This window comes from Mustela nivalis (assembly GCF_964662115.1).
Source record: "Mustela nivalis genome assembly, chromosome: 2".
In the NCBI taxonomy this organism is placed as follows: domain Eukaryota; kingdom Metazoa; phylum Chordata; class Mammalia; order Carnivora; family Mustelidae; genus Mustela; species Mustela nivalis.
In genome coordinates, this window is record NC_139021.1 from 86,708,096 (window position 1) to 86,729,424 (window position 21,329).

Sequence of the window (21,329 nt, forward strand, 5' to 3'; positions counted from 1 at the left end):
TGGCAGAAAGTCAGTTTTAGGGAGAAATGACAGTACTCTTCTCTTAGGAAGAATAAGAACAAAAATTAACAAGAACAACATAGGAAGGCTGGTTTTGTATGTAACACATATATCCACACATAAAAATCTAAGTTATGCTATGGTTTCAAGTAACTATGGAATGTTTATCAAAATTGATCACATATAAAGAAATAAAAATCTCAACTCATAGTAAAGAACCAACTTCATAAAGACCCCTTTCTTTAAACATAATTTAATAATAATAATTAGAAATCAACCATTTGTTGATGTTTGGAGATCCTTTAGTCTTCTCAGGAGGAGAGTAAAGTAATTACACTACCTAGAAATAACTATCAAAATAAATTTTTAATGAGTGATTTAATTCAAAGAGGAGGGAAAGCATTCCTACTGAAGAAAGAATGAGTAAAGGCACAGGATGGAAATCAATTATGATAGAATTCTGGAAAGAGGGTAGATCATATTTGTTGGAATAAAGGTTTTACTTATGAGTGTAAGAGGAAGATTGCAAACAACTGGACGGCTAATGACTTTAGCTTTTAATTTATAATCTTTAAGTACCAGTAGATGGTGATCAAGGTAGTCACACCACCAAAGAAGTTTCTTTACCAGCCATGCTTTTCTTAATGTTGAGGTTCTAGACTGTGGGAATTTTGGCCATTTAAAAAAAAAAAATTGAAACTGTGGCAAATATTAGTACAATATTTACAGTTGATTATAAACAAGACTTATAATTATCTTCTACTTATAGTTTTTCACTACATGCCTTCTTCTGTGGTAGATATTTTAAATTTATGGGCATGGAAGTTAGTTTATTTATTTTTATATTTCTAGTGCCTAGATGTAGGGTCTAATTCTTAGAAAGCACTTAATAAATGTTTGTGGAAGTGAATTGTGTCTAATAAATCAAATATGTTTGTTGGCAAATTTTCAAGGGGGAAAAAAGCTAAGTAAATTCTAGTTAAGCAAATCTTTGTGTTTTTTACATATGATTACTACATATTTTGTATCAAATTGACAATGTGATACATATATTGAATCATAAAGACTTGCTTTGAATTTTTGAAGAAACATCATGATTCCTGCACAAACAACTTTTAACAGCATAGTGAAGAAGATCCGAAGAAAGGGGAGAATAACGGGAAAAAGAATGGTGTATTTTCCATTCATGGGTGTGATTGGCTGCTGTTGGTTTAAAATCATTTTAAATAATGAAAACTGGTGAATTCTATTGCATTGTCTAGCCAGAAGATAGATATCATGTACACATTTAGCAACTTTTGATATTTTAGGAGTCACTTTTAGGACAATTTTTTTTCTGCATTTGCTTTATTTCTCAGTGTGTAATGTCTGTATACAACTATTTTTCTCCTCCTCTTCCTGTTTCCCTCCTTTTTCTTTTGTCTGAATTCTCCATCCATATGGAGGCTGAGACAAGTGCCTTGTTGTTACTAGTCTGTCTTTTTATAAGACTCTTCCTTGAAGGAAGGCGCTGTGCCTGTCTTATTATTCCAAGGGATTGGGAAGAGTTAAATTATAGTTTATTATAAAAGGATATAATTGAGAACAGCCAGATGGAAGAGATACATAGGGCAAGGTACGTGGGAAGAGGTACAGAGTTTCTGTGCTCTCTGAGTGTGACACTGCCTAAATCTCCACGTGTTTACCAGCTCAGAGGTTCCTAGAACAAACTTAAAGGAAATTAAATCATCTTTGGAAAAGGCGCAATTCCATTATTGCTGGCGTGCTACTTTGCAAGTAGACCTAATTGGGTTCAAGGTTAGGTGATTTTAGAATTGTGTTTAAAATAATTAGTTTAATACTTAATAAGACTTTTGAATTTGTGCACTTTAAAAAAATATGTTTTCTGATGTTCACTGCATGTTACTGGCACTGAGTAGTTGTGGCAGTCTGTACTTACAGGAATATTCAGCATCTAGCTTCCTATACTCTGCATTGCTGGCCTTTCAAAGGCAATGCTGTATTTCCTAAAACTAATCTCTTCAAAAATAGTTACTTGAAGTTCTCATTGACTAACTGGTAGTTCTTAAAATTAGGCTTTTCAGTGGGTGAAAAAGAACAGATTTCATCTATCTGTCCTGCCTTCTTTTCTGCTCCATTTTGAAAGAATGGATGTGAAATATGGCCATTATGTTCCTCTTTATCCTTTGTGATGTAAATTTCTGAATAAGTATGGTTTCTCCATCTCTTTAATTTAACCTGCTTTACTTTTTACATACATGAAAATAAGAGGAGTTATCATTCGTCAGTGTTGGCACATTTTTAAATTAATAGACAAATGTTTACTTGGAAGCCATTGGATTTTAGAACAAATTAAAAAAGAAAGAAATGAAATCCTCTCTTTGGACTTTTCCCTCTCTTAAGAGTGTTATTGATGTGAGACAACATATTAAGTGTTTAACAAATGCCTATTGAGTGATGAATGTGTGTTAGGGGGAAATTTATTATGTTTAATATTGTTAGAGTACTAAGAATACTCATGTGAACATCTATATTCCTCCTCACACATGATTATTCAATATTTCTAAAGGGGGAAAAATACCCTGGTGAGACAAAAAAAAATTCTGTTGAAACTTCTGACATATGTTTATGTGTCAGTAGCTTTTCATTTACTTCTAAAGATAACCCAAAAAGCTCATTACTGTTGCCTGAGCTTTTCTTTCACAGTAGTGAAGACTACTGTGCTCAATGGGTACTCCACTTCTATTGATAAAAAGTATTTTTCTAGTATCTCCAGAATGGTCCAGTTCAGTTATGAGGGCCTAACCTCCAACAACTGGGTAAATGGATGTGCTTATTTAATGCCATGTCGTGTAATCATCCTCAGCTTTGAGCTATGTTGCCTTGAATATGAATATTTTACTACTCTTCAACAAAATATAAGTGCATATTAAATGACTTGCAGAAAAGAGGTACAAAGCTTACATATCACCATCTGATGATTCTACTTTTTTTAAAAAAAGATTTTATTTATTTATTTGACAGATCACAAGTAGGCAGAGAAACAGGCAGAAAGAGAGAGAGGGGCAAGCAGACTCCTTGCTGAGCAGAGAGCCCAATGCAGGGCTTGATCTCAGGACCCTGAGGTCTGACCTGAGCTGAAGGCAGAGGCTTAACCCACTGAGCCACCCAGGTGCCCCAATTCCACTTTTTTTAAAAATAGGAATTCAGAGGTATAACAATGTGCTGAGGTATCTTTCATATTAGAGAGATGGTTTCAGTGTTTAAATTCATGCTGCCTTGGAAAGTAGGACATTTAAGCCTCCTTCCTTTCTATCATGTCTTGACTTGAAACCTGTGTTTAGTATACAATCTCAGAAATAGGAAGGGGCAATTAGGATTTAAATTAAAATGATCTGAATTATTAAGACAATTTAAAAAGTCAACATGTTGATATACATGAAACATATTTATAAGGTCTTATATTTTCATTTTTGGTTAGGTGTTTTCAATATGATTGGAGTTAAATAATATGTATATAAAATGTGTATTTCTAGCCACTCATTGGATTTGGAAGATGATTCTCGATTTAACTTGTTTGATGATGGGACACTCATGATCCGAAACACTCGTGAGTCAGACCAAGGTGAATATCAGTGTATGGCCAGAAACTCAGCTGGAGAGGTCAAGACACAGAATGCCATGCTCAGATACTCCAGTCCTCCAGGTACAACTTTTTTTCCCCATAACTGAACTTAATGTAAATGCAACAGTTCTCCATCAGTTATTTGTACTAGAAAATGGCTTTATCTTGCTTCTTTAAGGAATGGAATGCTTTAAAGTGAAACAGTTGTCATTGTCCATCACTTTCTAATCTTTTATAGAAACTTGATTTTTTTTTTCCTCTTGAGCTTTATTTAATTTCCTGCCTTAGTTCTGTTATTTTCTAGTCACACTAGATGCTGTCTCAAGGCTGCCATTGTTCTTTTGATTATCCATCCAGCTTCTCCAGAAGATGACCCAGCATCCTCAAAGAAAATCAGTGGTAGCTAGGCAAGACCATCATCCTTTCTAACAAATCATTGAATTATTCATTCATAATTAATTCACTTAGCAGATACTTATTGAATGCCCACTGAGCTAGATGCTGAAGACTGTATAGTTAACAACCTATGCTCCTTTAACTTTCCAGGAGCTTTACTTTGCCATTAGTGGCTTATATAAACCAGACACAAGAGCTGTGAAAATTTTAAAATTTTATGATGGGTAAGGAAAGGGGATAGAAGCAGAAAGGATAGATGTGTGCTGGTAAATATTTGTTTGTTTATTTATATATATATTTTAAATATTTATTTATTTATTATAGGAAGAGAGAGCATACCTGTGCACAGGGTTGAGGTGGCAGAGGAAGGGGGAGAGTGAGAAAGAATCTCAGGTCGACTCTCCACTGAGCATAGAGCCCAACGTGGGGACTTGATCTCATGACCCTGAAATCATGACCTGACACGAAATCAAGAGTTGGACACTTAACCATCTGAGCCAACCCAGATGCCCCACTGGTAAATGTTTAGAAACTGGCTCTGGGGGTGAGGGCAAAGCCCCAATTTGCAGTTTTGCCAAAGATTAACTTGACATCACTAAATTTGGAGTTGGGAAGAGATGTGTAGGAGCACACCATTGAATAGTATTTCTACCATGCAGACACAATAGATGTAAATAACTTCAAGACTCTAGATCATATTAAAATGCAAAATAACTTGAAGTAGTAAATGTCAGAATTTATCATTGGTGAGATTTACTAGATTAATTAGACTTATTTAGTTGTACATTTATGTAATTTAATGTATAATAATGGCAGTGCTTAGCAGTCAGCTTGAAAAATTCCAAAAATTTGATAACTGACTTTCCAAAGCCAGCTACAACACCTCTAACAGTAGGAGCACTTGGATCAGACTTGGAGTTCTGTGTTCATTCAAAGAAGGATTTTCCAGGGCCAGTGACATCTAAGCTGAAAGCAAGAAGTAGAAAACAGCCAGATAAATAGGATCAAAATCTTGTCTTAGTAGAAAAGGCAATAAAGGTAGACAAAGCAGCACACATTCAAGATGTAGGAAGTTATGGATATCTGGAGGATACAGGTGAAGGGTTGGGAGTTATGTGAGATTTGGGGAACTGTATGGCAGTGTCAAATCATTCATGACTGTACTCTAAGTGTTTCCAAATTAGGTTTTTCTGTTATAAAGATCTCCCAGGCAGCAGTTTGGAGGACACGGAGAAGGACAGAGTAGGGTGAGCAGGTCACAGGCTGTGGTGACAATGAAGAGGAGAGTAGTGACACAGGCAGTGACAGAGGGCGTAGAGAAAGCAGCCCTGAATGAAGAGTTATGCTGGCAAAAATAATGCATTTGAGTCTGAGATTGATTGAATCTGAAAATTCCTTACAGAGTTTGTCCATAATTTGTGACTGGAAAACCCACTAGCTCTATCCAAAGTGTCATTCACTTTGTCTTCCATGTCAAGCCTGACACTGCACACTGGAGTTTTCCTACTTTGACTTCTGGACACCATTTCCTCCTGATCCTTTCCAAAGGTTCTCTCCTTCTCTCCAAAGGTCTTCAGGCTTCCTCAACTGTGTTATTCCTCATGCCCTCCCCACCTGCTCTTCGTCCAGTTTGCCTGCCCTAACCACATTGCTTCCTCTTCCGTAGAGATTGACATGAGTTTTAAAGCAATTCTTGAATATACAACTTGAATAATTATTGTATGTTTCAAAGATTTTATTGCTGGTATCTTTCCTGAGATTTCATCTCATTACTACCTTATTGCTCACTTTCACATGTAAGTTTTGACATCCCTCAAGCACATTTGCCTGCATTTCATCTTATGTTTGCCATCACTGTTGATATCGTTAGTATCTTCCTAAACTTCAGATTCAGCCTCCACTGCTTCTTGTCTTCATCAAATCTCTAGAAATTTGGTTGTAAGATGCATCAGATTGTCTTCCTTTTCATTTATAATGCCATCGATTCACTTCAAAAATTTTCATACCTCAATTATAATAAATAGTTCTTTCCATTTTTCTATAGTACTTTACGCCTTACTGTATATATTGATTTCCAAGGTATGTCGTAGCTTTTCAGAGTATGTGTTTGTCTTCTGTCTTTGTAGTTACAGCATAATCTTACAAGGAAAGGAGTGTCTTGTGCGTCTTTGTATCTTTCCAACATCCAGCACATTATCTAGCTTAAGACATTCAATATTGTTTAAAATAAATCTTGATTGTTGAATTAGATTAAATAAACTTATCCCTACACTTAATGGCATATTGATCTCAGAAATTAAGGAGCCCCCAGAATTAGACCCAATAATTGAGACTGTTAAACACCCTCATAAGTCTTTAATTTCTGCTTGAGGTTTCCAGAAAAGATGAAACTCGTAGGAATCAATAAGTGGAACACGCCCTATGGAAGTCTAAAATTTGGATTTACAAGGATCCCTAGTGGGTCAATTTGTATTATATTTGTCTGAATGTGACAGAAAACTTGATGAGAAATGGCGTAAACACAGTGTGTGTGTGTGCATGCGTGTGCGCACGCGAGCGCACAAAAGCGGTTTATTCATATGCCACAAGCAGCGCAGGAGTGTGGACAGAGCTGCCATATTGGCCCAGTGCTCCAGTGATATCTTTCTATTCTTCAGTCCTTTGCATAGAGACCTTTTCTCCCCTTCATAATTGTCACATTGTGGTCCCAAGTTGGCTCTTGTAACCTAAACACATGCCTGGATGCCAGCTTGCAAACAAGAGGAAAAGCAAGGACTAGATAGATTGCTCTTTTATCTGGGAAGGAAACTCTTCCAGGAATGCATGCCTACGTCTCATTGGCAGAACTGTGTCACATGGATGGATACCCTTGACTACGAGAGAGTCTGAGAAGGGGATATTTTTCAGTGGGAACACTTGAACAGTTAGTCCCTGGAATAAAAAATCGGTGGGCACTAGCAGTGTCTATGATCCATAATGGCATCAAGGGAATCAGTCCTCAAAAAAACTGCACATTGATATCAAATCTAGATTTAAGACCCAGATGTTTTAGATTTAACTATTTGAGAATTTAATGTATGTATATAATATTTAGTAAAAACGCATTTTGAAACTGACAAAAATTTAAAAATCACAATGTAGAATAAATAAACCTTCTTAATTTCAAAGTGGTTATTTTGTTTTGTTTTTCTCTTTCTTTTAGCCAAGCCTAGTTTTATAATTCAGCCTCAGGACACAGAGGTTTTAATTGGCACCAGCACAACTTTGGAATGTATGGCCACAGGCCACCCACACCCCCATGTCACTTGGACTAGGGGCAGCGGAGAGGCCCTGGATCGATCCAGGCACCTGACTACTTCTGGAGGACTATACTTACAGAATGTCACCCTTCAGGATCACGGTCAATTTACCTGTCACGCCGACAATAATCAAGGCTCTGTTCAAGCTACAGCAAACATAATTGTACAAGGTATGGGAGCAGGGGGTCATGATTGAAATGTTCACAATGCCACATTCAGAAAATCATTTTTCAACTTAAAACAGTAATGTCATTTAAATCAGTGAAAAGATTTTTGTATTTACCATTTATTTTTGACATAATAGAATTTTCAAAACTAATCTACTTCATATTAAAACTTTTTTTTCCACTTAAGTCTTTATCCAAACGCTATAATCAACCATTCAGCAACAAAAGAGATGAAGTCATTTGGCAGCAAACTGTCAAAAGATATTTGTGCTTCAGGATACATCACAGATATGAAAGTGAAAATGCTGTGCCCTATGTTCATATTCCCTTACCAAGCTGTCTACTAACATAGTTTAGGACTATGCTAATGGCTCTTACAGGCCCGGGCTGTTTAACAAAGCAAGAATAAAACTATTCTGAACACCGGAAGTAATTTATATGCTTGGGCCTGTAATCCTATTGTAAAGAACTCATGTTTCTCTGCTACGCTTTTGTTCTGAACTGGGCTGCCCCTCCCTTCCTGTTGTTGTGGTTGTGTGTGTGGGTTTAGGTGTGTGTGCACTAAACACTTCTTGCACCAAACTTATTGGAGTGATGCCAAAAGACCTGCTGTACCCAAAACCTTTTGTCATCAGCTGACAAGAGTACAATAATTTACAATGATACATTTTTAAGGGCTTCCTAGAGCCATGAACATTATAATTTACTTAGGAAGCTATTTTATTTTATTTTATTATTCTATATTTATTATTATTATTATTTTGTTGTTGTTATGTTAGTCACCATACGTAATATTAGTCACTATTGGTTTTTGATGTAGTGTTCCATGATTCATTGTTGGCACATAACATCCTGTGCTCCATGCAATCTGCCCTCCTTAAAACCCATCACCAGGCTCACCCATTCCCCTACCTCCTTCCTTTCTAAAACCCTCAGTTTGTTTCCCAGAGTCCATAGTCTCTCATGATTTGTCCCCTACTCTGATTTCCCCCCTTCATTTTTTCCTTTCTTCTAATGTCCTCCATGCCATTTATGTTCCACAAACAAGTGAAAACATATGATCATTGACTTTCTCTGCTTGACTTATTTCACTTAGTGTAATCTCCTCTGCTTCCATCCATGTTAATGCAAATGTTGGGTAGTCAGCCTTTCTGATGGCTGAGTAATATTCCATTGTGTATATGGACCATATCTTCTTTATCCATTTGTCTGTTGAGGGGCATCTCAGCTCTTTCCACAGTTTGGCTATTTTGGACATTTCTGCTACGAACATTGTGGTGCATATGGCCTTTCTTTTCACTATATCTGTATCTTTGGGTAAATACCCAGTAGTGCAATTGCTGGCTCATAGGGTAGTTCTATTTTTGTTTGAGGAAGTGTTTTCCAAAGTGGCTACACAACCTGCATTCCCACCAACAGTGTAAGAGGGTTCCCCTTTCTCCACATCCTCTCCAACATTTGTGGTTTCTTCCTTGTCAAGTTTTTGGCATGTGGTTTTGATTTGAATTTTCCTAATGGTTAATGATGATGAACATTTTTATGTCTGTTAGCCATTTGTATGTCTTCTTTGGAAAAGTGTCATGTTTATGTCTTCTGCCCATGTTTTCACTTGATTTTTTTGAGGGGAGTGTTGAGTTTGAGGTGTACTTTATAGATCTTGGATATCAGCCCTTTGTCTGTAGTGTCATTTGTGAATATCTTCTCCCATTCCTTGGGTTGCCTCTTTGTGGACTGTTTCCTTTGCTATGCAGAAGCTTTTTATCTTGATGGAATCCCAAATTTCATTTTCACTTTTATTTCATTTGCCTTTGGAGACTTGTATAGCAAGAAGTTGCTGTGGCCCATGTGAAAGAGGTTACTGTCTATCTTCTCCTGTAGGATTTTGATAGATTTCTGTCTCAGATTGAGGTCTTTCATCCCTTTTGAGTTTATCTTTGTGTATGGTGTTAAGAGAATGGTCAGGTTTCATTTCTCTATACATAGCTGTTCAATTTTTCCAGCACCATTTATTGAAGAGACTGTCTCTTTTACACTGGATATTTTTTCCTGCTTTGATGCAGATTATTTGACCAGAGCATTGAGGGTCCATATCTGGGCTCTCTACTCTGTTCCACTGATCTTTGTGTCTGTTTTTGTGCCAGTACCATGTTGTCTTGGTGATCACAGCTTTGTGATATAGCTTGAAATCAGGCAACATGATGCCCCCAGCTTTGTTTTTTTTTTTTTTTTTCAACTTTTCCTTGGTGATTTGGGGTCTTTTCTGGTTCCATACAAATTTTAGGATTATTTGTTCCAGAGCTTTGAAAAGTACCATTGGTATTTTGATTGGGATAGTGTTGGAAGTATAGATTGCTTTGGGCAGCATAGACATTTTGACAATGTTTATTTTTCCAATCCATGAGCATGGAATGTACTTCCATCTTTTTGTGCTTTCTTCAATTTCTCTCATGAGTGTTTTATGGTTTCTAGAGTATAGATCCTTTACCTCTTTGGCTAGGTATACCAAGGTATCTTAAGTTTTTTAGGCGCTATTATAAATGCAATCCATTCTCTAATTTCTCTTTTTAGAGTTTCATTGTTAATGTACAAGAAAACAAGTGATTTCTGTGCATTGATTTTTGTATTCTGCCACACTACTGTATTGTTGTATGAATTCTAGTAATTTGGGGATGGAGTCTTTTGGATTTTTCACATAAAGTATCATTCATCCATGAAGAGAGAGAGTTTGACTTCTTTGTCATTTTGGATACTTTTAATTTCTTTTTGTTGTCTGATATTTGTTGCTAGGACTTCTAATGCTATGTTGAATGATAGTGGTGAGAAGGGGCATCCTTGTCATGTTCCTGATCTTAAGGGAAAGGCTCTCAGCTTTTCCCATTGAGGATGATATTCACTATATTTTTTTCATAGATGTCTTTTATGAAATTGAGGAATGTTCCCTCTATCCCTATACTCTGAAGAGTTTTAATCAGGAAAGGATGCTGTATTTTATCAAATCCGTTTTCTGCATCAATTGAGACGACCACGTGGTTTCTTGTTCCTCTTATTTATGTGTTCTATCACATAGAATGATTTGCAAATGTTGAACCACCTTTTTATCCCAGAGATAAATCCCACCTTTTCACAGTGGATAGTCCTTTAATGTACTGTTGAATTCTATCAGCTAGGATCTTGTTGAGAAATTTGGCATTATATTCATCAGGGATATTGGTCTGTAATTCTCCTTTTTGATGGGGTGTTTGCCTGGTTTTTAGGATCAAGGTAATGCTGGCCTCATAGAGAGTCTGGAAGTTTTCCTTCTGTTTCTATTTTTTGAAATAGCTTCAGGAGAATAGGTATTATTTCTTTGGATGTTTAGTAGAATTCCCCCAGGGAATCTATCAGGCCACAGACTCATTTTTTTGTGAGGTTTTTAATCACTGCTTCAATCTCATTACTGGTTATTGGCAGGAGAGCCCATTGTCTCTGGGTCTTTTCTTTGTTCGGAGTTCCTCCTCTTAGTCATTCTGTTGAGTTGTGGTTGAGAGGGTATATAGCCAAAAAAATACCAACCACTATCCAGGCAAGGTGCACCCTCTCAACTGATGATCCTCTGCCCCAGTAGATATCCAGAACTGTATAATCTTACATCTCAGGCCGATTTTATGGGTGTTCAGAGAAGCTTAGTAGATTTCTAACTAAATTTAGGGGACCAGTTAAAAAGGAGTCCGCCATTCCTCTGCCAACGTGGTGGAATTACCAAAAGTTATATTATTTTATGTATTTTCTAAAATTTTTGTTTTCTTAGGATTTTCATTTATTTATTTGAGAGAGAGAGAGAGAGAAGGAATAAGCTGGGGAGAGGGACAAAGAAAGAATGGGAGAAGCAGCTCCCTGCTTAGTAAGAAGCCCAATGCAGGACTCCATCTCAAGACCCTGGGATCATGACCTGAGCTGAAGGCAGATGCTTAAACAACTGAGCCACCCAGGGGCTCCACGGCAGCAGTTTTGAAACATGCAGTTAGGGAGACTTTGGGGCTGAGTGTTGGCTTCTGGAGAGCAGAAGAATTGGCCCACTGGAAGTCACAATACTTCATCCATCCTGGATTTTCATTATTCAGTAAATGTTTTTCAAATTGCTTCTGCTTAACATCAACTCTTTAAGTAGCAATAGATCAATAATTCATTGTTTCTATTCATACGTCTGAGGAAAAAAATTGTGTTTCCCCTAGAAATGTTAATACCATGAAAAACATTTTCTATATGCTAAAAAGGTATAGAAATGATTTTTTTCTTGATGTCTTCGATAACTCCTGGGGGAAATTACTTTTAAAAAACCAAAGTATTGTTTTTAGACTTTCCATGTGTTAGAATTGAAAAATGCTTACAAAGAAATAGCATTTGGGGTCTTTTTGCTTGCATTTTTTTATATTAATATTTGGTGTTTAGAAGCAGAATGCTTAATTTCACTCTGGCAGGCTCCTTTATTTCATACCATTCTAATCACTTGTGTCTCAGCTTCTTGTGTTTAGCTTTTACTTCTTCTATTTTTTCATCTGTGTCAGTTCAAGTCTAACCAAACTCTGACATATATGGTGCTGTTCATTTCTCATACCACAATACACTAACGATTTCTTTTTACCAAGCAGTTTGCACTGTAATTGCCATCTGCTTATCTTTTGTCCCTTGCAACTGTATAGTTGGGTTACTTGTAGGTCTATGTGTTGAGATTTTTAATTGGTCTTGAAATGGTCCATTAATCATTTGATACATTTATAAAAGAGGCTCCTTTCATTTGCCTAATGCATAGACTAAATAGTTTAAGATGTACCTTTTCTGTGTTATCTTAACAGATGTTCCATCAATTTTCTTTAGCTCCTTTAATGTCCATTTAAGCCAAGAACACAACTGTCCACAAATTAATTTCCTTTCCTAGACCAGCTGAACAAATGATAAAATGAAAAAGAAACAGCTTCAATGAAAGGTGGGAAGTATGGGCATTTAGATGAAAGGGCCTATAGTTACCAACAATGTCAATAAAAATCCTTTTTTGTATGAGGCATCACAGTCATGAGTTTTATAAAAGCCATCAGAAGGGTGGATTTTAATAAAATGGCAAAATGCTTCATCTAAGCATGTGGTGTGTTAGTATTAGAGGTAGGCTTGATGGCCACCATTGTTAAGTGAAAGGCCCAGAAATGTCAACTCATTATTTCTCTTGAATTCCTCCAGCCTACACTACCTGCCTTTGTGATATTTAGATCTTCTGGGTTTTCTTCCCATTGCATTAAAATTTCTTCACTGATCTAACAAATTGACCATTTTACTGCTAGGAACAAATGTAAAATGCCTTTCATAGTTTTTGGTAGGATGTAGTCTTGGATTAAAAATATCACTTTTTATGAGAACATGTAAAATATAACAATACCGCATATGAAATATAACAATGCGAGATGTGGCTAAGTGCGTTTTAGTTACTATTAAAAAGTTCAAGTCAAATTGCCCAAAACTTGTGCCATCACTAAATGACTTGCTGTAACTACTACCTACTTTTGCTTTATAGCTCTTCTACTGTGTCATGAATCCATTTTTTTAATGTAGAAATATTTTTGCTCATGTCAAGTTATTCCTAGCAATTTAAAAAGTTCATGTAATGTTCTGGAAAGAACATTGAGTGGCCCAAATTCTCATTGTGTTTCTAAGAATTATTCATTTCAACCACCTTCAGCCCTAATTTCTTCATCTATGGAACATGGAGCCTGAGCCTACTGATCTGTGGGCTATTTTCACCTTGACTTTTCTAAAAGTCTATAATAAATATCTTGCAGGTATTCTTGAGGACTTTCATGAATTTTATGACCTCATAATTTAACTTTTACCATTTTTTAGCCTAGTACCTTTTTTAGAATTGAGGACTTTAAAAAGTCTTTATTACGTAAACACAATATGAAAGCTAAAGCAAATAAAGTTTGCCAAATACTATTTATTTTATCATGATTCTTGTAAATCCAGACAGTGAGGAAGAGGAATGAGGAAAGTACAAAGATCTAACAGCGTGGAGAAGAGGTCAGGTCATCTCAGAAAGTTGTTTGGAAAATGTCAACACATTGCTATTGTTGTGTCGGTGGCTCCAGGAGTGCAGGAGGAACAATAGAAATGACTGCCAGGGCCGCCATCTTCCTGCCCCCTCCCCACTTCCTCAACCCTTGACTCTCCCGCCAAAAGGATGTATGCCCAGGTCACGTCTCCATAGGTAAACCGATACTTATGAAGGAAACAGAAGTATCAGGACCACCCACCCCATACCCTCCGATCACCAAATACCCTACCATATATGGATGTGAGCCCATGCCCTGCCCTGGCCCAATAAAAGACCCCCACCAACTTCCTCCCAGTGGGACTTCCCTGACTATTTCCAGAGTCGTGGAACTTCACCTGAGAGTGTCCACCTCCTCCCAGCACGACTTTCCTGACTCCCCTTCTGAGCCCTAAAACTTCACCCAAGAGTGCCTTTAATAAATCTTGCCTTGTGCCTACCTTGCCTGGTGTCATGTTTATCTCACCTATAAAACCTTACAGCTATCATTGGAGATCATCATGCCCTTAAATGGTCATACAGATTTCTTTTTCATATTAATAAAAGAGTCATGAATAGACTGCATAACTGTATATGCATCTATCAGCTATTTACTATTTAAACAAATTAATTGTAAAAGATCTGAAGGTTTGGAAGTCTTGAAATTTTGACTTAAATGTGAATTTTTAACTTTTAAATGTGAATTTTAAAAATGTGAAATTTTAAAATTTAAAATTTTTAAAATGTGAATTTAAAATGTGAATTTTAAAAATGTACAATAGCACATATTATAGGAAACATTTTTTTTTCCTGAAACTAATGAGAGTCATTGGTCCTCCAAAGCTTGGAGGAAACAATTTTGTTAATGGTTCAAATACAATTTTTAGTTTTATATATGTCTATTGCAGTTAGTAGATAACATATGAAGCAGGGTCCATAAGATTTAGAAATTGTTCCTTCTTACTAACTACTGCTTTTCTGCTTTGCAAACCAGAAATGTATATTTTTGGTTTCTTTGCAAGCAGACACAAACATACACAAGCAACTGTACATTCTTAATAGTTTTATGTAAATAATTGGAAATAAGTTATAATTAAGGAACATATTTAAACATATTTTCTTTTTTCCTTTACTATTAATTTACAGAATAATTTTTAATTTTGATATAAATTTTCATTCTCTTTAGCTCCTCCACAATTCAGAGTAATCCCCAAGGATCAAGTGGTGCTAGAAGGACACACTGTCAAATTTCTCTGTGAAGCTGAAGGCAACCCACCTCCAATAATTGCCTGGACCAAAGCAGGTATTAGCATATGGGCAAGTAATTGCGGAAAGAGATAAATACCTCCTTGTTATGGGAGGATAAAAATCAACTTAAACTAATTATCATAGTTATATAATAGACATGAAAACATCAAACAAATGTAATCTTTGAATTAAATATGACACCATAATTTCAGTTATATGTTAAGTTTCAACATTTGAATATGTGGCCTTCCTTGGATAATCTCTCTGGGACTCAGTTTCCTGATTTTTTTTTTTTAATTTATTCATTCTCCCATGTACCTCCTCTCTGGCAACCACTAGTTTGTTCAGTTTCTTGATTTTTAAAATAAAATTATTGGACAGTTAGTAGTTTTAAACATTTTGTAAAGTGGCAGAATTCTCTTTTAGTACAAAGTGAAATTGTATGCAGTGAAACCAACCTTAAGAAAAGTCTAGCATGTTAAATGGATAAAAGAGAGCTACTGTCCTTTTTTTTTTTTTTTTTTTTTAAAGAATGCTTTTTGGTGGCAGGAGGTGGTGCTTGGATAGCTCAGTATGTTAAACATCTGCTTTAGCCTCCCAGGCCTGGGATCAATGCCCACCTCAGGCTCCCTTCCAGTGGGGAGTCTGTTTCTTTCTCTGCCCTTCCACCCACTCGTGTGCTCTCTCTCTCTCAAATAAATAAATAAAATCTTAAAAAAAAAACTTTATAAAAGATTTATTTATTTACTTGAAAGAGAAAGCATGTGAGAGAGTGTGAGTTGGGGCAGAGATAGAGGGAGAGAATCTTCAAGCAGATTCCCTAGTGAGCATGGAGCTCTGTGTGGGTTGGATCTCACCAACTCATGAGATCATGACCTGACCCAAAACCAAGAGTTGCTGGCTTAACCAACTGAGCCATCAAGGTGTCTAGAGAGCTGCTTTCTTTTAAGTGTTGGGAAGGGGTGTGCAGTGTTGATCCAAGGAGCCAGGAACTTCTAGTGATCCTTGTGGTGTTAGAGAGTAAGGTCTATACTCTGAGATGAATGCTCCACTAAGACTTCTCTGGTCTTGGAATTGTTAACCTTTTTGTTAGTTCAGGTAACTAGGTTAAATTCTAAACACATCAACATTTGTAAACTTCTTTTGGCTAAAATTTTTGCTCTCATCTTTATAAAAGTAGAGTGGGTAGGAGTTTAACTTTGAAGCTGGAAAACCAAGATTCACATTTTCCTCCTTCATTTACTAGTTGCATGACCTTGGGCAAGTAAGTTAACTGTGGTTTTAGCAGAGTTGCTTTATCTATATGCTGGGATTGATACTGCCTACAACACTGGGTAATTGTGGGGATTATTTTGAGTGTATATATACTCATAAACATTTAAAAGTGTATTTGGCTCCTTTGTGTAGAAAGTCAATAAAAGTTAACTGTTTACAAAGGTAAATAGTTTTTTAAAAATTATTATTCTTAGTTATCCATTTTTTATATATTATTTATTTATTAACAATAAAGGTTAGCTATTTACATTTGACACATATTGTCACTGAAATAGTTGAGAATGACAATCCATTAACTTGTTAATTGCCACAAGGAGTGTAAACTCAGTGTAAACTCAGAGGTGATAAAGTGCAATGTTGGCTGGGTGGTTGTGACTGTGAGTGAGGATTAACAACCTGAGTGTCACAAAAACCACCATTCCCAAGATTCTGTCTCAGCACCTTAAATGTTGTAATTCCATAATGTTTTTATATTACAAATATTACATACATGTGACAAACAAATGTTATAAAGATATTTGACAATCATATTTAGTAATCACTCTGGGGAGTAATCTAGGAATAAAAACTGTTATAAAAAATAAAAAGAAGGGGCACCTGGGTGGCTCAGTGGGTTAAAGCCTCTGCTTTTGGCTCAGGTCATGGTCCCAGGGTTCTGGGATCGAGCCCCACATCTGGCTCTCTGCTCAGCAGGTAGCCTGCTTCCCCCTCTCTCTGTCTGCCTCTCTGCCTACTTGTGATCTCTCTCTCTGTGTCAAATAAATTTAAAAAGAAAAAAAAAAAAAGAATGAAAAAACAATTCTTCTGTTACCCAAATTTTGCCTTGTTTGCACTCCATTAAGTAAAGAGTGGGGCCATGAGGCTATAGAAGTAGGTGTGGTTGGCTAGCCTGTGCAATGCCCCGCATCCAACCCTTAGGCATTTTATAGCTTGTTCTAAGAGTATTAGTAAGGCACCATACACAAGGGTAATGCTGGAATAAGGTTAGCTTTGAATTTGCATTCTAACTTTGGAAAATAAAACTGAGGGAGCAAACATGAAGGTGTAGGAATTCATTAAGGGAGATGACCAGTTCTACTTGGGGGCTGGTCAAGCTGGGTGCCCCGGTTTCCAGATGCAGTGTTATGGGGGGGTGTCCCAGTATTGTGACACAGAGGACTTCCAGAGAGATCCCAACCTTTACCAAACACCCGAAGATCACACAGTAATAGCTGTCAGCTCTTTGAGCCATAACAGTGCCATACAAAGTATTTTGTTTCCCTCTTTGCAGGAAGGCAACTCTCTCAGGAAAGTCTACATACAGTTCTCTCCTCTGGAACTTTGAGAATTGAGCATGCAGCACATTATGACCAAGGCCATTATGAATGTCAGGCAGTAAGTCCGTTGGGAGTGAAAAAAGCATCTGTCCAGCTAACTGTAAAACCCAAAGGTAATGTGTGCTGTGATGGGATTTACACAATTGAAGAGTGCCTCTTTATGTGTCTTTCACACATCCCTGGGTGATTTTATTACTTACTTAGTTTTTTTATTTTATAGGATCTAAGAAATTGCAAATTTTATAACTCTTTTCCAATAAGTCTCTTTTTCAACTTGAGGATTTTATTTCTATTAATGTTAATTATTAATATCATGTTTTCTCTCAAAAAATATCATTTTGTGTTTTCTTACATTTTTTTCTGAACCAGATAATTAGCCTTACCTGCAGAGACTAGCTCACAGAAAGATAAATTTCTCACACCTGATCGTTTGAATTTTGGTCTTATAGTGATGTATCTTTTATGCTGAGGGGTATTGGGAATATACTGCAGACACTTTTCTCCAGACGCATCATGAAATACAGTATCATAAATAGTATTGTTTATCATTGTTTATCATAAATAGTAATATTCTGGTATGAGGTTGGGTTATTTGTCAATAATATATCATCAACTGACACGTAAAAAAAGAAAGAAAGAAAGAAAGAAAGTAAGAAAACTCAAGGTTTAAATTTTTAAAGAAAGTTCCAATGTAAGGATGAAAAATGGTTGTTATTAGGTACTCTTGAAATTTCTTCTTAGTTACTGGTTTATGATATATATATATACACACACATATACATATATTTCCTAAACTGAATTTTTAGGATTGTTTTGCATTTAAACATAATTTCCTAGATTTCTCCATAAAATTGCTATAATTTGTTTCGATGTAGTAGATCTAAATTCAGCAGTAACACATATTTAGATAAGAGCATATAACACATATTTAGATAAGAGCATATAAAACATAGAGACAAAGATCAGCCAGAGGTAGAAATATAAATGTAAAAAGAAATACTAGTAATTTTGAAATATTCAGTGATGCTGAGACATAGACATAAGATTACACTGAACTAATATCTATGTACAATCCAGTATTGATTCCTTTCCCACCATATTTTTAACATATCAAGTGATTGTTATTATTTATTTATTTGATCAAGTTAAGGTTCTATGAAGAGGGAAAGTAGTCAAGTAGCAGCTGAAGTGCATGGGAAGATTTGAAAAAAAAAAAAACTTGAAAGTTGAAGGGAACTGCCATGCTCTTGGAAAACCTCATTATTTTTGGGTCATTCTTTCTTAAAGGAAAGGCTGAAATCTGCTCTGCAGAATGTTTAAAATTGCTTTTGAATTGGTTTTCAACTAATTCAACTAATTTAAAAATCAGGAGGTTTTTGCATTAATATCCTTTTTTTAAGATTTATTTATTCATTTGAGAGTGACAAAGAGAGTGGGAGAGAGAGAATGCTGGGGCATGGTGCAGAGGTAGAGAGAGAAACTCAAGCAGACTCTACACCGGGCATGGAGCCTGACTTGGGGCTTGATTTCACAATCCTGAAATCATGACCTGAGCCCAAACCAAGAGTCAGATATTCAACCGACTGCATCACCCAGGCACCCCTACATTAATACTTTTTTAAAAAGGAGGGCATATTAAACCAACATATTGTAGTCAAATAAAATATAGCATGACGATGTTGAAGTTAATGGTCTTAGTTTTGTCCTCTTTTTGCTTCATTGTTACATCTTTACACAAGTGTCCCCCACTGACCCTCTAGATCTCAATTTAGAAGCATGCCTCTTCCCCAAGGAGGGTTTCTTTCATCTACTCTGTAAGCTTTATAAGATGCTACTGTTGAAATTAATATTAGAATGTGCCATTCAATCTGATAGTTGACAAATGTGGAGGAATTTGATAAATTTATCAAATATCCATAGTTAAAATATTATTAGCAATAAGCAAAAGTGTGGAAACAAATAAGTTATTTTAGCAAACATAGAGCCCTACATGTTGAACATGAACTATGTGAATGGAGTGGGGAAGAGGGCCATAGGGAAGAAGTAGTTGGGATTGTTGGTTGAGTTAGAGTATATCATATCTTGACTATAGGCCATGGAACTTTCCACTTGTTGGCCAGATATATTATGTAGGATATTAATCAGCCGAAAATGACCAGGCAAATGTTGAGGTGAAGAAACTCTATAAATAAACCATTAACTCTATTATATAGCTGAGTATATATACTAGGTGACCTGAACCTCTGTGACTGTGGGAATGGAGGAGTTAATGAATTCAAGTAAACATATAACAGATGGAACCATTTTATCTCTGAAATTATTAACAATATTTTTTACTAGCACCCCTGACAATATTTTGCAGGCCCCATTTTGTGTGTACTGAAGTGTGCAAGAACTTTTCATGGGGTTTTTGGATTAAAACAATCTCATAATAATATCAAGATGTTGTTTGCCTTTTCTACTAGGTTGATATTTGCCTTGATGTACCAAGACAATGGTGGATAAAGGTGCTGAACCTTAGCATGAACCAAAGCAGTGGCACCAAATTGTACTAGTAATTCATATATTATTTCCTTGGGGGAAAAAAGTAATTTTGTTTACAATGTTACCGATAAAATGGGGAAAATACTACTTTTATTAAATCTTGACTCTCTGGTAGATGCGTCATGAAAGAAATTGGCAAAAAGAAGCTATCAGTTGTTAAATTTTGATATAGTATCAAAGATTTTTCACAATTACCTGAAAAAACTTTTAAAATATCCCTACATTTTGCAAATACTTATCTTTGTGAGGCCATATTTTATTCATATACTTCAACTAAAATGACCAATTGCAAGAGATTGAACTGAAAAGCAGTTATGCAATTATTGGGATTTGCAAAAGTATAGAACAATATGCTACTCCACTCAGTAGTTTCATTTTTGGAAAATTAATTAATGTTCATAAAATTGTATTATTTATTTGAAAACTGTATGAATTTATAACTGTAATTTTTGAATAGGTAAAATTTAGAGTTCTCAGATTTAATTTCTAATATAGTGAACATAGATACATATAATCAACATGAATAAAAGTTCTTTGAGCTTCTCAATAATTTTTAAGTGTAGTGCTCCTGAAGTTAATGTGTTTGAGTAACATCATTTGTTGGATCTTCTTTGCCTGATTTCTAGATCTTTAATTTTTCTTTTTAATGTCTTTAAACTCTTTGTTGCCACCTCATTTTACTTGCCTCTCTCTTGTCTACCCTTTATGTCCCTTGCTGTGTTATGAACAATGTATATTCACTCCAGAGATGATTCTTTTATTAGCTAAGCAATAATTTTATTTTTTCTACTAATATTTTGCTCAAGCATATGCAAGTATATACACAAACATTGGATGGAGCTATTAATTTTATAGAAACATATTTAATTAAAACTAACTTCAGAAGAGATAGAAATATAAACAGAATATAGTAGGGAAGAAAAAAGTTGCCAAAGAACACAGGAGTACAGATAGCTGGCTGTTACTCTCTAGCATAGCTGAATAGACTGATAATTATTCTGAATATTAAATTTGTGAAAGAGCTCTCTCCACTAAGAGCATGTGGCCAGTGGTTTCCCAAGGAAAACCGCCACATCTGTAAATAACAAAAATTCTGATGCTATTCTTATTGCTTCAGGAATTAGAAAATAATAAACACACTAAAAATATTTTTAGTAAAACAAACTTAAGCTTGATAAAAAATCCTAAGAGTTCTTTAAATATATAAAGGAAAAATATCTTGCACATCTATGCAAAAAATCCAATAGTGTAAATAAATAAATGTAATTATAAATCAAAAACAAGTAGCACATGAAATAATATTAGTCCATACTTAAGTAGTTTTTATTCAAGAAAGCAAAAGAGGGCGCCTGGGTGGCTCAATTGGTTGGACGACTGCCTTCAGCTCAGGTCATGATCCTGGAG

General features: G+C 35.7%; 1 protein-coding gene across 1 annotated transcript in view; it reads left to right on the top strand.

The window, feature by feature from the left end:
* Positions 1-21,329, top strand: part of PXDNL (peroxidasin like) — a 500,679-nt gene that overhangs the window by 341,026 nt on the left and 138,324 nt on the right. The window contains exons 9-12 of the mRNA XM_082720100.1: positions 3,537-3,706; positions 7,224-7,490; positions 14,729-14,845; positions 17,336-17,494. Coding sequence (XP_082576226.1) covers positions 3,537-3,706; positions 7,224-7,490; positions 14,729-14,845; positions 17,336-17,494 — 713 coding nt within the window. The remainder of the gene's footprint in view (positions 1-3,536; positions 3,707-7,223; positions 7,491-14,728; positions 14,846-17,335; positions 17,495-21,329) is intronic.